We start from the raw sequence: 19,397 nt of genomic DNA, 5'->3' as shown, positions 1-19,397 counted from the left end.
AGGCCATTCTATGATTCTATGATTTAAACCAGTTCTCAACTACTTAAATGGCCACTGCTGGTGGTTGTGGAGGAGTGAGCACATTACAACTATGTCTACTCAGGGAGGGTGCAAAAGTAAGAGTGAAAGGTAGTTTAGTCTCTCCACTACCTCCGCATTTTGCTTCTGTGCTGCAAAATAGAAATATGCCACCTAGAGTCAGATGGCCATGAGCAATACTGCACCCCTGTTCACTAGGAACTGGGCTCTACTGGCTGATCCACTTCACACAGGTCACTGCCCTGTGTTAATACGCTGAAACTTCTTGTTATTTGTGAGAGTTTGAGCTCCATTTGAAACCATAACATGAACAAAAAAAGGTGTCCTTCTTATTATAAGAACCTTAATCATAAAGTATTTTTTTAATTCAGCAGATTATGCGAAGACCTCTTTTCTTCCTTACAGTTATGTTTTGTTTTTTAAAACAGGAAAGATGAGAGAGCTTTACCTACATACCATTACTGTACATAGACTAACTGCATCATATGAACAAAACAAAAAATGCCTTTGAAAAAACCAACTGCATTAGGCTTTCACTTTAAATTTAAAGTAGATATTGAAACATCTCAAAACATTACATGTCAGTAGCAAAAAAACATTTTTTTTGGACACTTACTTTAATAATAGATGGCATTTTGGAGTTGAGGTTATCATAAGTAAAATGCAGACGAGTCCTGAAGGAACATTTGTACAGCAGAGGTTCCTGGTAAAATTCAATTTTACCACTAGCATTTCTCTTATCAAGACATACTGTGCAGTCAGAAAAGTTGATCATCTTCCTCAGTACCAGATCGGTGGCTTTTAAAAGAAGTACAGAGGTTAAAAAAATTAAATTGTACAAAAAAAGTAAGTTATACGTACATGTTCTTATCTAGAAGAGACCAATACAAGACAGTTGTGAGGTCATTACTTAAATCATGACAGTACTTGCTAATATGACTAAAGAGAATAATTTAATGTGTCACAGACTCTTTCACCTGAATACTTAAAAAGTGAGGACAACGTAGTTAAACACAATTCAAATTTTTATTCTTTCACTGCCCCTTAGATCTGTTTATAAAGTAAGAGTATTGCTTCATGTGCAAGCATTAGACCAATAAATATTATTCTTGTTAATCTCCCAGAAAGAATTTTACTTTTTTTTTCCCCAAAGCTCTCTTTGAAATCTCTTCCAAAAAGAAGAGCTCTTCTAGTGATCTTAACATGAAACATACTTTGTAATTTTGTCGTATTAGTTTACAGTAAATTTAGCCAGAACAAAGAAATGGTTCCAGTGCTCAAGAAATCATTAATTAAATTCCCCATTTTACTGCAGGTATCTGTGTGATCTTAAAATACTCTCACTGTGCCCAGGTACCACCTCTACCAAATATCAGTAAGAACATGGAGACTTACAGGTGAACGTTGGTAATTCAAAGACTGAAACATGCAAATACTGAAGGCAAAGATAAAAATCAAAAAGTTGGAATTTTTCTCCCCTGAAAATGTGAAGCAAAGTAAACTGCGTCTTGCAGTTGCTATGCCATGCTCACTGCAGTGCCGCAGGTTTTACTACATCTCCAGCCAGCCTGTGTAGTGAGTTTTAAGGTGATCAGAAAAAACTACCACAGACTGCCTTAAGATGCTCCTGCTCATTCACAAAACTGGAAGCAGGCTGCCCAAGTGCTCTCTGCCAGAAGCAAGCACAAAATGAAATGCAGTCACAGCAGGATGGCAAGTATGAAGAGAGAGGAATACAAAATATGTATCATTATCTGTGACCATACAAGTATGTGTTAAGAATAAATCTGTATTATTATAATTGCACATCATAATGAAGGATAAGGTACAACCCATAAGAAATGAAGGGGCAGAAACTAGTACTTTGCACACAAAGAGCCATTTTTATTACACTTGCAAATTGCTATATGAATTCAAGACTGCCTCCATTGTGATCCGAAAACAAAAAAATATCTGCTCACCAGAGATGTCCATGAAGGCTCTATCCCAAAACTCATCCACCGTATAGCACTCTGCTGAAGTGATATTGACCGAGAGAACAATATCGTCCTCCACATACTTTAATATGAGATTGTTGATCACAATGTTGACATTGTTCACAACACGCCTGATCAAACTCTGAACATAACCTATAAAACAAAAGTAATTCTTAGGAGTCATAAGGAAGACATGGCAGCAAATCCATTTATTACTGAAGTCATTATTTTCAACTTGTATACTTTTTTAAAAATCAAAATTCAAACAAACCAAGTATCCCTGTCCTTTGTTTATCCAAAAGTCACTGGCCTTAAAACTAATGTTCAGTTCAGTTAAGTCAACCAGCATCCTAAAAATTCCCTAAACTATAGAGCAAATAGTCTAAATACTAGAAATGAAATAAAGTGTAAGAGGTTAGTTTCTGGTGGCAAGAATTCTACTTTCAAACTAATTAAGATGACTCTGGATTATTGTAGACAAAGAATTTTAACGACAGTGACTTCTTTTACTTGAAAACTACTTAGAAATAGGTTTGGAAAACCGAACACCAGTTGCTAGGTTACTTTTCAAGTACGCATATATTACACCTATTTGCCCATCGCCGAGGTTTTCTAAAAGTTAACTAAACATTAATGTACCTAATACTTCTTTTTTTTTTAATTCTAAAAGCTAATATATCCATACCACGCTCAGCAAGACCCCTGTGAGATATAACAAAATCAATTTCTGTCACCAATCTAAATAGTAAGCACCTGCACTGGAGCCTGCTGGGGAAGAAATTCCTTTAAATTTTTTCAGACAGAATGTGATTGGAAAAATGATCTCGTCTCTGAATTCCCAGTATGTAGTAAACACTCTTATTTTACCAATATGGTAAAGAAATTAAATATTACCATACTGATGTCTTATGTATACTGAATGTAACTATGGAGCTAACTCATGTGTGCTGAAAGGAAAAAAAAAAAGAAAAGAAAAAACCCACAAGCTTTAAAATTTCTAATTTTAAAAAAAATATAACATTACTCATTCTATCTAAAAATACATCTATTACATGCTATAGAGGTCTAGTTTGGTAACTATACTAATAAAAGCCAGTAAATGATACAATTTTAAATACCCAGGCTTCAAGAGCAGTTTTCTGAAAACTTGCATTAAATAAGACTCATTTATATCAACAATTTTAATTCAAATAAAACTTAAAATTAACATCAAAACATTTTGTGAGATCAGTAGAAGCAGACTTGGGTTTCTATATCCTTTCCGCTCTGCTTTTTCTAGCTATTCATTGTTATCACACTAAAATAATACTTTTGAACTTTGAATACATGGAACATTTTACCATTACATAAGTGATTTTCTTGCGTTCCACAACCATGAATTTACAAAGTTGACGTAAGACATTTCTCAGTCTCCAACAACCTCTTTTAGTAAATGCAAAACACACTTTCAGCCAACATTAAGTGATCATGTACATTTCTGTGCTTTAGAAGTATTTCAGTATTCAAATCCAAACTGTGAAATCCGTATCACGTTTCTTATCATAAATCAGTTTCCTTTATTTTATAACATTCTTGAGCGTACGTCACCCTTTGAACAAAGCTAGTTCCAGCAGGACAGAAATACTATTTTAACATCTTCTGCCATCTTAATAGGATTGTAATTGTATTAAAAAAAAATCCTAAAAATGTTTTAAGATTACAGTCTACAGAAACAGGAAATTCTGAAACACAGTGAAAGTCAAAATTTTGACAGCTTAGTACTGTCAGATTTCTAACATAATCTGGATTTACCATTTTAGCATATCAATCAAAAAGAAAAAAATACCAAAAAATGTGGAATAACTTGTTTTTAAGCGTTTTCTCACTAACTTCTTAAAATGGTAACATATTTTGAGGTTACATGAATTCAGAAAACCAGACGTATTATTTCAATAATTAAGGGACATAAAAGACCCATATTTATCAGTAAACTGACCTGTAAATAAATAGAAGCTGGCACAAAGTATTAGTTGCCTTTCTTAACTTCATAATACAATTACTTTGCAGATTACATAATTAGAAACTCTAAAATCCTAACTAGTAATTTAATTATGATTGTAAAGCAACCTGCTACTTTCATTGACGAAAATGAAGCTGTCCCTCCATAGGTCCACAGTTTTTTCAATATTTTGCTTTCAAGTGTCTTTCAAAGTCTATCTAATTTACCTTTTCCTGCTGTGAAAAACAGAAACACTACAAATTCAGCATCGTAGAAGTGGGCAAAAAAAAGGCAACTTCTGTTAGTTGCCAATAGAAATCAGGAAGAGAGCAACAAGACTTTAATTTATGTGTCTTTTTCCCTGAGCGCATAAAAGGAGGGAGCAGAATTCTATCTTCCAAATGAAACAGGGATCACAGATTTGATAACTTCATTTCATAGGGGCCGGTTAGCTCAGTCAGTTGAGCGTAGCGCTAACAACGCTAAAGTCGTGGGTTCAATTCCCGTTCGGTCCCCATGTGTTGCCTGATCTAGTTGAGAGGTGGCGTCCCTGGCCACAGGGAGGCTGGATTAAAATGATCTCTAGGATCCCTTCCAGCTTAGGCCATTCTATGATTCTATGATTCCACACTTCCATGAGGGCATACTCAAACTAGAGGTGCGGTATGTTGTAAAAAGTACCATATATGCACCATGTATAATATGGGTTGAGTTTTATTACTTAATTTTTTTTAGAAAGAGAGGGTTGTAATTACAAGTGGAAGAAAACAGGTAGACGTTGCTTCTTATTGTTGTAATTTTAAAATATAACACTATAAACCATTTTTGCTACTAAAATTCAGGTATTTATGATGAAATGACTAAAACCACTAGAAAATCTGTAGGGGTAGATTCTCTCCTGAGGTATAACACAAAATCCACATGTATGTTTTTTCCAAATTCTTCAGAACCCAGCAGGTTGCACTGTGCAGTAAGAGCTACAAATGCTGTTCCAGATTCAATCATCCAAAATATTGTAGCCCTATAGTCCACAGAGTGGTCTACTCATTCAACAGAACTGATATCATCAGACTGGTCACATCACAACACCTTCGCTTTCTCAGTGTTCTCTCGTTACCAAAGCTACATGTTTAGCTAAACTCTGCCTAACTCCATCTCTGAGATCACAGCTGAGCTAAGGGACAAATGAAAGTTTCAACAAATTACAATAGTAGCATGAGAGATATTCTCCAAAGACTACAATACATCTAAGTACATGACTCAACAACTTACTTAAAACCCAGGATGCACAAACTAAATTTTAGCAAAGCCATATCCTATATCACAGGGAATAAAATCTTCCTAATAAGGAGGCCTCTACTCCTCACAGAGGCTTTACCACACAGGACCTCTATACTAAACAGTGTTATTTATGCATCAAAACCCAAACCCAACTGTATTTAGAGAACTTTGCCACATGGAAAGAACTTACAGTACCTTAAGTCAGGCAAAATTCCACTAATGCTCGCCAAATCATTAGACTTCACTACCAACACACATGTGCAGTTGAAGAAGGACTCGGACGACAACAAAGGAGGTGACAGTGTCCTACAGTTTCACAGCACACAGTACATCTACAGAACCTATCAGACAGCAACAAAAATGCAACAGATCTGATAATTTGCTACAGTACTGAAAATACAGTACAAGCAATTTGTACAAGCACGCTAACCATCAAGAACCACAATATATTCATAAAAGATGACATGCAAAACAATTTTCCATGTGCATATTGCATCTGAATCTGTGCAAACACGTGTTTTGGAATGTTTTAACCTGATCAGATGTCGACATCACAAGATCACCTCCAGCCTTCCACTAAGCCTACAGCTTTCTGTGAGGTCCACAGATAACGACAGGAAGAAACTTGAGGAACCAAAAGCCTAAAAACATCACCAAAAGCAACATAATCATCCAGCTCTTGGGCAAGCCTTTGACTCCTGTTCTTCCCAGGTGAGACCTAAAGAACCCAAGGCCAAGGAACTTCCTGAGCTGAAGCACTGTTCATGGTAGGACCTGGTAGATGCCAATAGTCCTAAAATTCCAAACCACAGGAGTTTACTGAATCTCTGAGCTTTAAGAGAGCCTCCAGATCTGGCTCCTCAAGCACCCATTCCAAAGCAAGATGCTACTCTGTAGCACGTAATATTCCACACACTAAACTTGCTGCTAACAGAAGTCGAACGCAAAACTGCCATGTTTTTAACCCGTTTAAAATTAAACTGTCCCAAGGATCACAGAATGGCTTGAGCTGCAAGGAGCCTTAAACACCAAGGCAAACTGCAATTCATTCCATTACTCTCCAGTTTTCTGCACAAAGCACCACCTCAGACTCCAAAATTCTGTGCAAACTCAGAGGCAATAGTAATCAGACAGATAGTTCCTCAGGTATTTTTATATCATACAAATATCTCCAAGTTCAATTGAGCCAAATTCCGCATCACGACAAAAAAAAAAAGTGAACATCTCTACCAATAAACACAGGGCTCAGTAAGAAACATCTCTCAGCATTATTACTCTCATAAAGAGAAAACTTTAAAATGACTATAAGAATCAAAAAAATATGAGAAAAGAGCCTAATGTGAACCCCTAAGGAGTTAATGAACAGTAGAAAAATAGAGTGATCTGAAACAGAAGAACCAGAGCAGCAGAGGACAAATATTTAACACACTGCTCCTACAGTATGTTTCTCATGCTAATCTATCCTCCACTAAAAACAAGTTCTGTAAATTTAAGAATTCAACAGAAAGGAAGGAAAATATGTAAGAATTAAATATGCTCTATTGCAATTTGGTTCTATTTCGTAATATTCAAGTATTTCACTAACATTCATGTGAGTTGTAGAAGGACAACTAACTTGGACACTGTGGCCACCTGAATGAAATTTAGGTATTTTATATCACTCAAATACAATTTAGGTTCTAAAATTATGGATTACCTGGAGGTAAATCAGGGTCAGGAGAAGCAGATTGCTGAACTCGCCGTGGTTTTACTGCTGATTTCAGGCTTTCCGTAGTACTGCGGTTTGTTGAACTGGAACCACAACTTTCGTGGTCTTCCTGCTAGAGGAAAAGCAAGCAACTGAGTCAACCCAACCAAAAGAAAATAAATGTTGGGAGAACAGCTTGGTAAACATCTGGAAAATCATCTTCTGTTACTGTTTTTCCATCAATTCAGTCCTGAGCATATGCCTAACTACAGAAGTTATTAGAAATCTAGCTGGACAACATAAAAAAAAATATTTGCAATTAATATTCTCTGTAAGTTTTACTTAAAAAGAAAAAAATCAAAAACCTTTAACTGAACACATTTTATCTAGCAGTATTTCTGGTGAAACATTCCTTCAAAAGGAGACAAAGCGTCGCAGACTACCAACATAAATATGAGAAACTACCAAATTTTACAAGCTTACAGGTCTACTCATGTAACTGCCTCAGACAGTTCCAGTATGTCAGTCATGTTCTCCTTAATACAGCTAAGTGAAGTTGATTCACAGAGCAAAATATTTCTGTAGACTTCCAAAACAGTAAAGCATGGCCCTAGAAAAGATAAATGAGTTGAGGGCACCTGCTCATCTTGGGCATTTTATATAGATTATTCACCTTGAGGAATTCAGAAGCAGGAAATATGGCTCATAATCAGAGAAAATAAGCCTTACAAGATGAAGTTTGCCGGCACAAGAAAGTCTTAATTAGGTGAATTTAGGGTTTTAAATACCCCACTAGTATTCCTGTAACATTCCAGAATGAGAGTTTAACTACAAGACTCAATTGCAAGAAAGCCAAGAAAAGTAATGCAAACATTCTTGTATGTGTATTAGAAGAGCCGGTTAGAGAGAAAGCAAATTCTTACAACTTTTGACCCAAGAGCAAAACCTCCCTGTGTCATGGCACTACTGGGATCACACAACACGTTCACAAAAAAAAAGGGGTTGAGGATCAAGTACTGCAGTGTGAAGTTATAATTCTCAACAAGCAAACAGATTTAAACTGTGCTGGGTCTTTGTATAGGATAGATCACGTGTTTCCCTGCATGCTGCCTGGCATTTTTTATAATCTCAGAGAAATTACAAAACTGAATCTTTACATTAATTGCTTCTTAATGTTTTTTATGCATGAAAAATAAAGAATAAAATGTTATATGTAATGATGTATTTTAAATACAAGTATACAACTTCAAAAACTCTTAAACAGATAATTTCTTTCCTTCCACTCCATATTTAGAAAAACAGAACACCAGGAAATTCTCTAATAAAGTTAAGATTCCATTTAACTTTGAAAAAAAGATGATGAGCAATATAATTTTAGTCTGTGGGGGGGAAATATTAACTTATTTGGAGAAATTCTGAAAGATAGACTCATAAAATGCATTAAAAGGGTGGAATATAGCTTCTAAAAGAAGGATGGGTTACCAGAAAGTATTTTAGATTTTCCAGTTATTAATATAGTATTAAAACAAGCTGTTTATTAATTCATAGTTATTTGGCCATTTCAGTCATACAAGACTTTCCCAGTCCCATGCCTGAAAAAGTGAAATGCATGTTTAGCATTAACTCTTGTTTGGAGGGCACCTGTTTGCTTTCTTTTCTCCAAGAATCTTCCAGTGTTTTACATTGAGGAACGTGAGTCTCCCGAAAACTCTCAGAACTTCTAATTACGGTGCAATTTCATCAGAAAGCCACCACTCTCTTTACGGTGTACCTGAGTAATAACAACAGCTTGAGGCTCTTGCTTTATCTTTAAGTCTGGGGCAAGGGAAGCCTCTTCATCAACGTGCATGTTTTGTAATCGGAAGGAGTTCACCTCTCCTTCACAGAATCATAGAATGTGTTGGGCTGGAAGCGAACTTTAGAGGTCCAACCCCCCTGCAGTGAGCAGGGACACCTTGAACCAGATCAAGTTGCTCAGAGCCCCATCAAGCCTGAGCTTGAATGTCTTCAAGGATGGAGCCTCCACCACCTCTCTGGGAAACCTGCTCCAGTGTCTAACCACCCTCAGAGCTAAGAACTTCTTCCTAATATCTAGTCTAAATCTACCCTGCTCTAGTTTAAAACCATCACCCCTCATCATGTCTCCAGCTTACTGGGATGACAGAATTTCAAGCTAAAATTTCTGAAATTACTTTTAACCAATGACTTTTTCTTGGAAACCAGTTCAGATGTTAACATGAAGGTATTTTTTCAGATGAGTCACCACACTGCTGCTTACATTTGGAGTGTCAGAGTGACCAGACAGCTCAATTAGCACATTTTCTTCTTTCCTGAGCTCACTTACAGACTGTACAGAATGCTGTGGTGTGATTATTTAACAATTTGATCTGATAGGATCACGTTACACTTGCCTTTTAATATTTACATGGGCTACAAGAAAAAGAAAGGGGGGCACAGGGGGATGGGGAAGGTATTCTATTTTTTAAGTGTTAACTGTATGAAGCCTAACTACATTGCAGTCTTTCTATCTGCATACTGACATGATCATATTCAATGAATCTTCTCATAACTTCATGCAAAAATCTATAGGTTGTTTTAATCCTACAGAGCATTACTAACACAGATGAAGTAAGGGGTTTAAGCTTTTACAGCTTTCAGAGAGTTAGGAATATACACTAACACACTGGATTTGGGGGGTGGTTCTGTGTTTTTTAAAGAAAAAGGGTGAAGAATCCTTGGATTGTGTCAATTTTGAAAGAACGTCTCAATCTTAACCTGCAAATAAATTTTAATACAAACGAGCTTTTACTACTTCCCCGTGAGTCTGTTGTGATGGAAAATGGCTGCAACCATTTAGAACTAGCTGGACCTAAAAGTAATTAAAACAAAAATGCCATGTTTGAAGATGGTGCCAAAGTGCAACATAAAAATTTGTCACAAGTATACCTGTGCACACCCATGAAATCACAGAGTATACCTACATTTAAGAAGAATTCAACCTGACAAAGTATTTAAAAACAAAAACAAAAAAACCAAATTCATCTGGGATAACATTGATTTCCTTAATTTACACAATTATCAAAAAAGGTTTTAGACCTGCACGGCATTTTTTTGAGCATGAACATAGACTATTTTACACAACAGCTACAGATACTTATAAAGCAAATGGTACACTCCTTATTAGCAGAAGATGATAACAGTGGCCATGACCTTATAGGAACTACATTCCTATGTAGACCGATATCCAAAAGCTTTCTGCAACTGCACGCTGCTGCTCAATGTTAACTTTAAGAGCACACTATTAATTTCTCAAACATGTGGCTGTCTCAAAAGCCCAGAAGTAAAACATGTTCATTAAAGAGATGGGAAAAAGTTCCAAGCAAACTGCCAAAACTAGCATAATTATAAAACTATTTAACACTGGAACCAACTAGAGTCACACACTGTGTCTAGATAACAGTGATGTCACCAGAAACACCCGGCCAAAAGGCACTAAAACTTCTGCACTCCCATAAATCCACCTCACACCAAATGACAAACATTTCAAAGTTGAAGTCAAAATTATGCTGGGGGTTGGAAGGGAGTTACATTCTACAAGTCCTAATAACTACAGTTATAGGATGAGATATGAGAAATGCCCGTTCATTTCAGCACTAATGAGAGTGATTCCAAACGAGAATCATAACTGGAAAAAAAAGAAAATACCCACAATGTACCTAGAGTGATGATTTTTAAGAAAAAATAACACTCACTGTATCATAAGTAAAGCCTAGAAACCTTAAAAAATTTTAACATGAGGTGTTGTTACACAAGTACACCTTGAACCATGACAAATAGAAGTTTGCACAACCAGGCTCCTTCTTCCCTTTGGGCAAACGCATCAGACCGGGTACTCTGCTGAAATGTTTTTCCAGAGCACTATGGTTACTTCTAAAACTATGCAAGTCATAAGTAACGTGCTAAAGACACCTAGGCTGGTAAATTTACCATGTGAGTTCCTCAGTCAATTTTCTACTGCAATATAAAACAGTTATTGCAAGGATTAAAGCAAATTACAGTAGACAACGCTTGACCGCATAATATATGAGGTTTATTATTTGAAGTGGAGTTATATTAGTTCATTATTCACTTTTCCAAATTTAAACTACATAGTTCTTTTTCTCTTTTAAAAAGACACTTTCTCATTTTAAAATACATAAATCCTATTTAAAGTGCAAGACCTCTAGAACGTCTCATAAGCACGCTTTATGGGAAAATGCTGTTTTCTCTTGGGAATCACTTTGCTATTTATGCAAATATCAGCCCTCTGCTTTCATCAAATTAAACAAAGAAAACTGACTTCTTAAAAAAAGCACACCATGGAGTATGTGTAAAAACAATGACTATTTTGAATAAAATTTTTAAACCCAAACTGTTCACAAGTACCTACTGCACAAACTTGCAGAGAGAGTTGTCCGCTGTGGTTTTCTCTCTTCTTCTGCAAATTTTCATTTACTGATCCTTTGACATTTCTAAAACAATGAGCTTAATACCCTTCACAAGTTAATAAGGGTTACCTACTTCTACTTCCATGAAGTACATCTAAAATTATAAGATGCAAAAACCTGAAGAGAAGAACTTGCTTCTGACTAGTGGACTGTACTTATGTGGCTAAGCAGTTAGCTGCCTGTGGCAAGACTAAAAGTAATACTCAAAATATGTTCATTTTAGCAAGACTTTTGACACAGTCTCCTGCACAGACCTTATTACCAGACTGGTGTGGTATCTCCCACTATCTCGTTGATAAGCTGCGGAAAAAAATTGTTGTGACCATTGAGCTCAAAGAGTTGTGATCAGGGGTACAAATCCTAACTGATGGCTGGTTACTTCCTGCATTCTCCAAGGATCAGTATCAAAATCTACAGCTATCAACATCCTTATTAAACACCTGGAAGCTGGGATAGAGTGTACCTTCAGCAAAGCTGTGCATGGTACTAACCTGGGGGAAGAATCGATGCATTGGTGGGCAAGGCTGCTACTGAGAGGGAAGGAAGAAGGAACTCTGTGAAGTCCAGATGCAAACGCTAAGTCCCGCACCTGGGATGGAGGCACTTTGTGTAACTGTAGAGACTAAAAGTTAAATTTGTAGTAAAGAGCTCTGCAGAGAAAAAAAATCTAAGGGTCCCAGAGGACAGCAAGTGAAACGTGTGTCAGCAGCATGCCCTTGCTGCAAACGTCAACCATGTGCTGAGCTTTATTAGTATGGCTGAAGTCAGGGGCATGATTTTTCCCATCTCTTTGGCCCTTGTGAGACATCATGCGGAATATCACACCCAGTCTAGGGCTCTCCAGTGCAAGAAGGATGTGGGTGTACCAGAATCAAGTCCAGCCAAAGGTCATGGGGGTTAGGGGGCTGGAGCACATAAGCTCTTCCTCAGATAACACTGAGACAACTGCAGTTGTTGAGCCTCAAGAAGGGAGATCCTGCTGCTGTCCACAGCTACCTACCGGCAGGGTACGGAGGAAAATGAACCACACTCTGGGTCACATCACAGCACCAACGTGACAGTGTCGAGTCACAGGCTGGACTTGATGACAGGGAGGGTATCAGTTCCCTCGCTCCTAGCTGTTGTCATTTTGGTAGACATCCTAGTGAGTGAGTTTTAAGAAAGGAGATGACAAAGCACAGTGAGGGCCTTCCTGGATGTTTAAAGCATGTTGTCTCCATGTATGAGAGACTGCTTGTGCTATAACATACACAGGGGGAAAAACTTCGTGTCAGGGTGGTGATTCTGCCAGAGCAGAAGGGAGTAGGGATCTGCTGTGACAGTAAGGGTCATGTGCCTGAAAGTAATGCAAAGCACAGTCAGGTGGGGATCAGGCTCTTCTCCCGGGCAACCAGTGACAGGACGAGAGGGCACGGCCTGGAACTGCATCAGGGGAGGTTTAGGTTGGATCTCAGGAAACACTTCCTCAGGGAGAGGGTGCTCAGGCATTGGGATGCACTGCCCAGGGAAGTGGGGGAGTCAAGGTTCCTGGAGGTGTTTAAGGAAATTTAAGGAGAGGCTGGATGTGGCACTTAGTGCCGTGGTCTGGCCAATGTGGTGGTGTTGGGTCATAGGCTGGACTTGATGATCTCAGAGGTCTTTCCCAGCCTCAACAATTCTACCATTCTGTTGCCATTCATCCTCTACAGAACACCGTTGACAAATAAAACACAGGTAATTCCAAGCCATGGAAAAGCTTTTTCACCAGGAGGGTGATGAAGTATTGGAATAGGCTGCCCAGAGAGGTGGTGGAGTCTCAGTCCTTGCAGCTACTCAGCACTTGGGTGGCCAAGTCCTGAAGCGACCCAGCCTAATCTCACCGGCTTTGGGCATGAGGTTGGACTAGATCATCTCCAGAGATCATCCCAAATTGATCTACGATTCACCTCCACGCAAAAATGAAACAAAAAGCAATGTAAGTTTTTAAAAATATTATCTTAAGATTACACTACAAGTTCCACTAAAAATGGTAAGCACTATCAAGATCTTGCTTTCAAAAAGTTATCCTATTACATTCCATTGCTACACAAGTGCCAGTACGCATTATATACATACTCAAAAAGATACATTAATTCATAGAACACATCTAACCTTGCAACAATGTTTCTGCTCGCTAGCACAGGTCAGGCATTACTTACGAACAAGTCAGCAAGTTTAACACAGCCTCAATTTCACTAAAAATTACCCTGCAAAGAAAATTTTACTCAGTTAACAGCAAACAGAACCTGAAAAACAGAAACACAACAACATCAAAACAAAGTAACATCAGTGACCTAAACATGATTTCTGTAAATCTTTTGGAAGGTGCGAGTTCATCTAATTCACACTAACTTGAATATTATAAACATATATTTTAAAATCATGACAGTATAAAATACTGAAACGAAGATTTAGCCAAGTCAAACCAAGTTACTATTTTGTGGAATAATTAAGGAGTTCTGTACCATATATGATAGGTATCATATATGAGAACATGATGGAAGGTCTTAATTTTTCTACCTTTTTTTTTTCTTTTTCCAGTACTATTTCAAGTAGAAACATGTCAAAAATCAACTTGAATTATGTACAAAACTACAAAGGAGAAATATCAAGGAATCTGGGGCAGAGGCGCAGTGGCAAATCACCTCAATGAGCAGGTGGAATCAACAAAAGAAACCAGGTTAGGACAAACTGGAGCAGTCAAAACTAATTTTAACAGGGTGTTAGCCTGCATTTGCACCTTGTTGCATCTGATCTCAGCTGGTGTTCGACTGAGAGAGACAAGCAGCAGCAGCGGCCAGTGAAGCACACTAAGATACTGGTGCTAGATCAGAAGGTTACGTGCTCTGAAAGGAAGGTACAAGCTAAAAATCCCTGTGAAAGCTGTGGACAGGCTAAAACGTTACCACAGCAGCCCCAAATGTAAGCCAAAAAGCCCATAGGAAGTCTGCTGCACTGATCTCAGAAAACACCTGCTGTCTGCCTACTGACTTCTGGGCAGCAGCATCTCCTTGTGATGTTGTTACTCTTTTGATGACCTGACTATCCAAGGTATTTGAGAGGAACACAGCTTTGTTCACAAGAAAGGAAGCTGTCAAGAGTCTGAAACTCTAGGGTGGTAAGGCCATAGAGCCAAAGATAAATAATACAGGCGACTCACTAATTGTTCCTTGGAAATACTCCTTTCTCAACACCAAAGAGAGAGTAACAAATAAAATTACTTTGCAAATCTCTTTGAGGGAAACGAGTTGTACAAATATCTTCGTTCTATTTGGGAAATAAAGTTATATTATAAACTGTTAACTGATTATCTAGTAAAGTTTCTGATACATTTATTGTGATTTTAAAAATTTAAGAGGCCACCTACCATGATGTTTATTTCTATTAAAAAGCACTTAGCTCAAAATGGCTCTTCTGCAGGCAGGGAACTGCTTGAGAGAGTCCAGCGCAGAGCTGCAGACATGCTGAAGGGAGTGGAACATCTCCCTTATGAGGAAAGTCTGAAGGAGCTGGGTCTCCTTAGCTTGGAGAAGAGGAGGCTGAGGGGTGATCTCATAAATGTTTATAAATACATAAAGAGTGCATGTCAGGAGGACAAAGTCAGGCTCTTCTCAGCAACGTCCAATGACAGGACAAGGGGCAATGGGTACATACTGGAACATAGGAGGTTCCACAAAAATATTAGGAAAAACTTTTTCACTGTGAAGGTGATGGAGTGCTGGCACAGGCTGCCCAGGGAGGTTGTGGAGTCTCCTTCTCTGGAGACATTCAAAACCTGCCTAGACACATTCCTGTGTGACCTACTGTAGGTGATCCTGCTCTGGCAGGGGGGCTGGACTAGATGATTTTTTGAGGTCCCTTCCAACCCCTGACATTCTGTGATTCTTCTAGGATAAGATTCTTAAAGGCTTCACTCTTCCTTATATTACAGGAAGCTTGCCCACTGCTTTGGTTTAGGGGGGTATGGGCAGGGGCATCTTAAAATCTGCAGCATTATTCTGTGTTTAATACCTAGCACAGTGGAATGCTGATCCATGAGCTCTCAAAGCTACAAAAAGGAAAACAACAAACAATAAGAAATATTAGAGCAGCAACTGGCACCTATACCAAAGATCTGGCATTACTGTACAAGGAAGGATGGAAGGGATGAAAAAGAGGCAATTCCTAAGCATTGGTTCCACAAAACTCAATGGTACACAACCCTCAGTAATTCTCAGTGTCCTGAAAGGAAAATAATCAGGAGGAAAGACACTGGAAAGACTAGTGCTGTGTGACCTCTGGCAAAATTGGTACGTGGGGACATCATTGATATAAGATAGATGTGGTCTAAAAAGTGTCCTTCTGCCCCACATACTCTCTGTGCCTGGAAACAAGTAAGAGCATCTAAAAGAGTTTACCCTGAAAAACTGGGAAAAAAGAGAGACAGAAAACATCTGAACAGACAGAAAACACAGGGTAAAAAAGGGAGATGAGAAATAACCTACGCGATTTTTTAACTCTTTTCCAACTCATGTTCATCAGCAACCAAATCTAATAAAATTAAAAGCATTACAAGAACTGATACCTATTGTTAAAATATTTCTCTTGAAAATTAAGTCTGAACAAAACAATATATATTCCAAGTTGAAACAGTTTAATTTCCACACACAGAAACTGCAGAACAGCTGTTGTAATACACAATTCAGAGGCTGTTGCAGAATTTCCTCACCCAGACAGGTCCAGCCACTGGACTCATCAGCACAACAAATGTGGCCTTTTTTCTTAGACCACTGCAATTCTTTCTGTGTATAGTAATACTATTCAAGCCAGTTACACTATTTCCTGTGCTACACTGGAGAATACCGTACCAAAGACTGAACCTACTCTCACCCTTGTTACAGTTACCTTAAAATATCAATTATGAATAGCTGAGCTCTATTTCTCTAGTATTTATCAGCTTGGGAGATCAAAACACCATTGCGAACATGGCTCCATCATATCACTAATTCATTAAACAGTATCTGGAAACCATTAGCAAAAACTTGGCCCATTCAGGTCACTCTTATCGTAATCTGTTCCACCTGCTAGATGGCTAGCACAAGTCCCTAACCCTATTTCAACTGGCACTGACTCTTCACCAAGATACCACTTGTCTTTATGGTGGCAGAATTTTAAGGGAAGTTGTTTCCCAACCACCATCCTAGTAGGTTGTAGTCGCAGCCCTGTTTCACACTTCCTTTAGAGGGTACTTTCTCCTAACAGATTTCCTACTACAGTTTATTAGAAAGCCAGACTCCATGTGCAAGAATTCCCTCCATAGTGCACCTGCCAAGGATGTAATAATAATTTTTATTACAACATAACCTTGCCACCCACTTCCTTCAGAAGAAGGCAGAACACTGTCCAGACAAAATTTTCTGCTAATCCTGAACACTCTTGAACAGCATACCTACAGCAGGGCCCCAGCAAACTGAGTAATCTCCAACTCTCAAATTCCTAAGATCACAACTAACCTTTGACACGTGACAGAAAGGCCTGGGGCAGAAAGTTTTGCCTTAAGAACGTGATATCCAAGCAAGCTCTTTTCATTGCTGAGCATCATTTGGGCAGTGTTTGGCTTTTGGAGGTGGGAAAGAGAAAAGGAGGTAACGGAATGGCAACGGATTATACATGCCAACATCCGAAGGAGGAGTATACACATTAGGGTCTCCCCAGCTGCCACTGATTTTCACAAATGATAAAGTTACTATCTTTGAAGTGACTAATTCTCCATCAAAATTGTTCCAAACTAGTCAACGGGTTCAAAGCTTAACGGAGCAGTTCAAGAGAAGAGGAAAAGAAGACTGAATGACAGACAGAATCATGCACATCTGGTTTCCTTGAGATACCAAGTTTAAAACACAACACAAAAGCAGTGGGGTCACAGATTTTACCCTAGCAGTCCTTCCTTCCTCAGTTACTGTTTGTGATGGATCCAAGCAAAATTTGAGCTTGTGGCCATTCTCCATGGAAACACACAGGGGAATTCTTCCTGAACTGGTAATGGTACTCTTTAGGAAGTTTTTGCCAGTACAGGCAAGTTCAACTAGGAAAGTGTTTTCTCAGCCACAGGCACAGCAATACCGAAACTCTCTACAGTTTTCACTGCATTCTGCAAATTCAGAAGTGTGGGGAATTTCATTAAAGAAAATGTAAGATCTCATGTAATACTCACAGAATCACATACAATCACAGAATGTCAGGGGTTGGAAAGGACCTCTAGAGATCATCTAGTCCAGCCCCCCTGCCAGAGCAGGATCACCTACAGTAGGTCACACAGGAACGCGTCCAGGCGAGTTTTGAATGTCTCCAGAGAAGGAAACTCCACAACCTCCCTGGGCAGCCTGTGCCAGTGCTCTGTCACCCTCACACTGAAAAAGCTTTTCCTCATGTTTGTGTGGAACCTCCTACGCTCCAGCTTGCACCCGTTGCTCTTTATGAACTATACTCAAATAATTTGAACTAATTAAAATCTATTGGGTGAATATGTCAAATTTTTAGGGACTTCCATACACCTGGCTCAAACAGCATCTGTACTAATTTAGATAGTTTTCTAACTTCTCAGCTGATCTAAACACAGAAGTCAGTTAGTGGAAGGTTCCAGTTATCTCGAGCTATTTACTTGTCTCATGCATATCTTCCATAAAAATAGGATAATTTAAATCAAAATGCTTAGATTTTAGCTCTCGTTAATAGCCCTATTGCATTTATAACAACTCACCTAAAATTTGGTACTTTAGTCTTTCTTTTTAAGTTAACTTCAAACACCACTATGGAGAAAAACAGATTTTCACCAAAGGTAATTTATCAATTACATCTTATCTAAATACTAGTTGTTAATAAAATTAATGGACTAAACTACAAAGCCAGCTGAATGGCTACAAAAACTTCCTGCTTAATCAATATAAAAAAGAGTACACATAGGTGCAATTTATTCAAAATATGTACATTAAGGATTTTTTACTTGTAATTAGTCATTTCTTTTGCAACTGTCAGTCTGTGATGTGCACATATTCAAGGAATTTATTGCTATTCTTAATGCACTGCTTCTTAAATAAGAAAGCTTTTTAAAATAGTACCTTAAACCTAAGCAAGCAATAATTCACCTTCTAAAATAGTCAGCAATCTATCACACAAACCCGTGAGAATGCTATATATTAAGAGAAGTGTAGCTGTCAACACTACATTACAACTGTTGCCAACTTTTACAAAAGACCTCTGTAATCGTAACATGTACATTTTTATCACATTCGCTACTTTCAAGTACCATGTGCCTCTTCTCAGGCAGTAGGGATTTTCATCCAGCTCCAACATTTATAATCTTTCTAGTCATTGCCATCTGCATGCCACTTCCTTCCTTGCAGCAATTTTGACATTTGAAATTCTTCAAATAAATACACCTTCCTTGGTACAAGCTCATCAGAAGAGATTTTTTTTATTTTTTTTTTAATATAATACTCGGAGCAAAACCTCTTCTCCCAAATCTGCACCAATCATTTTGAACGGAAAATAATTTTTCTTTTATCTCTAGTCTAATTTGCAATGAAAGAATGAGTACATGTTTAAAATGAGGGAGGAAAGTCAGTGTCAGAAAGAAATGGAATCCCCAAGAGAACAAAACATAAATACTCTGAAAGGAGCAGGGGGATGGGGACAACAGAGTTGCTGTTTGTGCTCAACTGCACACTTCAGCCACATGCAAAAGTAAGAGACTAAAAATTGGATAACAGGATGGAGAAATTAGATTCAAAAGAACCTGGGGAAAAAAACATGTATGTGGGAAAGTTCAAAGCCTGGAAATATCCTCTAATCCTACGTAATGCCAAGCAGAAAAGCTCAGAGAGCATTTAGTGTGGAAAAAGAAAAATATATCTTGTTTCAAATCAAAACATGGATCATCTGTAATAAAATTT

General features: G+C 38.1%; 1 protein-coding gene across 1 annotated transcript in view; it reads right to left on the bottom strand.

Annotated features, from left to right (window-relative positions):
- Window positions 1–655: 655 nt before the first annotated feature.
- LOC104274148 (vacuolar protein sorting-associated protein 13B-like) overlaps window positions 656–19,397 on the bottom strand; it is a gene marked incomplete at its 3' end in the record, with an annotated part of 52,579 nt that continues 33,837 nt past the window's right edge. Inside the window, exons 3-5 of the mRNA XM_009869694.1 lie at window positions 6,971–7,091; window positions 2,001–2,168; window positions 656–837 (exon numbers count right to left, since the gene is read on the bottom strand). Of these exons, the coding sequence (XP_009867996.1) occupies window positions 656–837; window positions 2,001–2,168; window positions 6,971–7,091 (471 nt within the window). The remainder of the gene's footprint in view (window positions 838–2,000; window positions 2,169–6,970; window positions 7,092–19,397) is intronic.

The sequence above is a fragment of the Apaloderma vittatum genome, unplaced genomic scaffold, assembly GCF_000703405.1.
Source record: "Apaloderma vittatum isolate BGI_N311 unplaced genomic scaffold, ASM70340v1 scaffold11020, whole genome shotgun sequence".
Lineage (NCBI taxonomy): Eukaryota > Metazoa > Chordata > Aves > Trogoniformes > Trogonidae > Apaloderma > Apaloderma vittatum.
The sequence above is the reverse complement of the archived record's forward strand: the minus strand, read 5'-3'. Positions and strand labels throughout refer to the sequence as shown.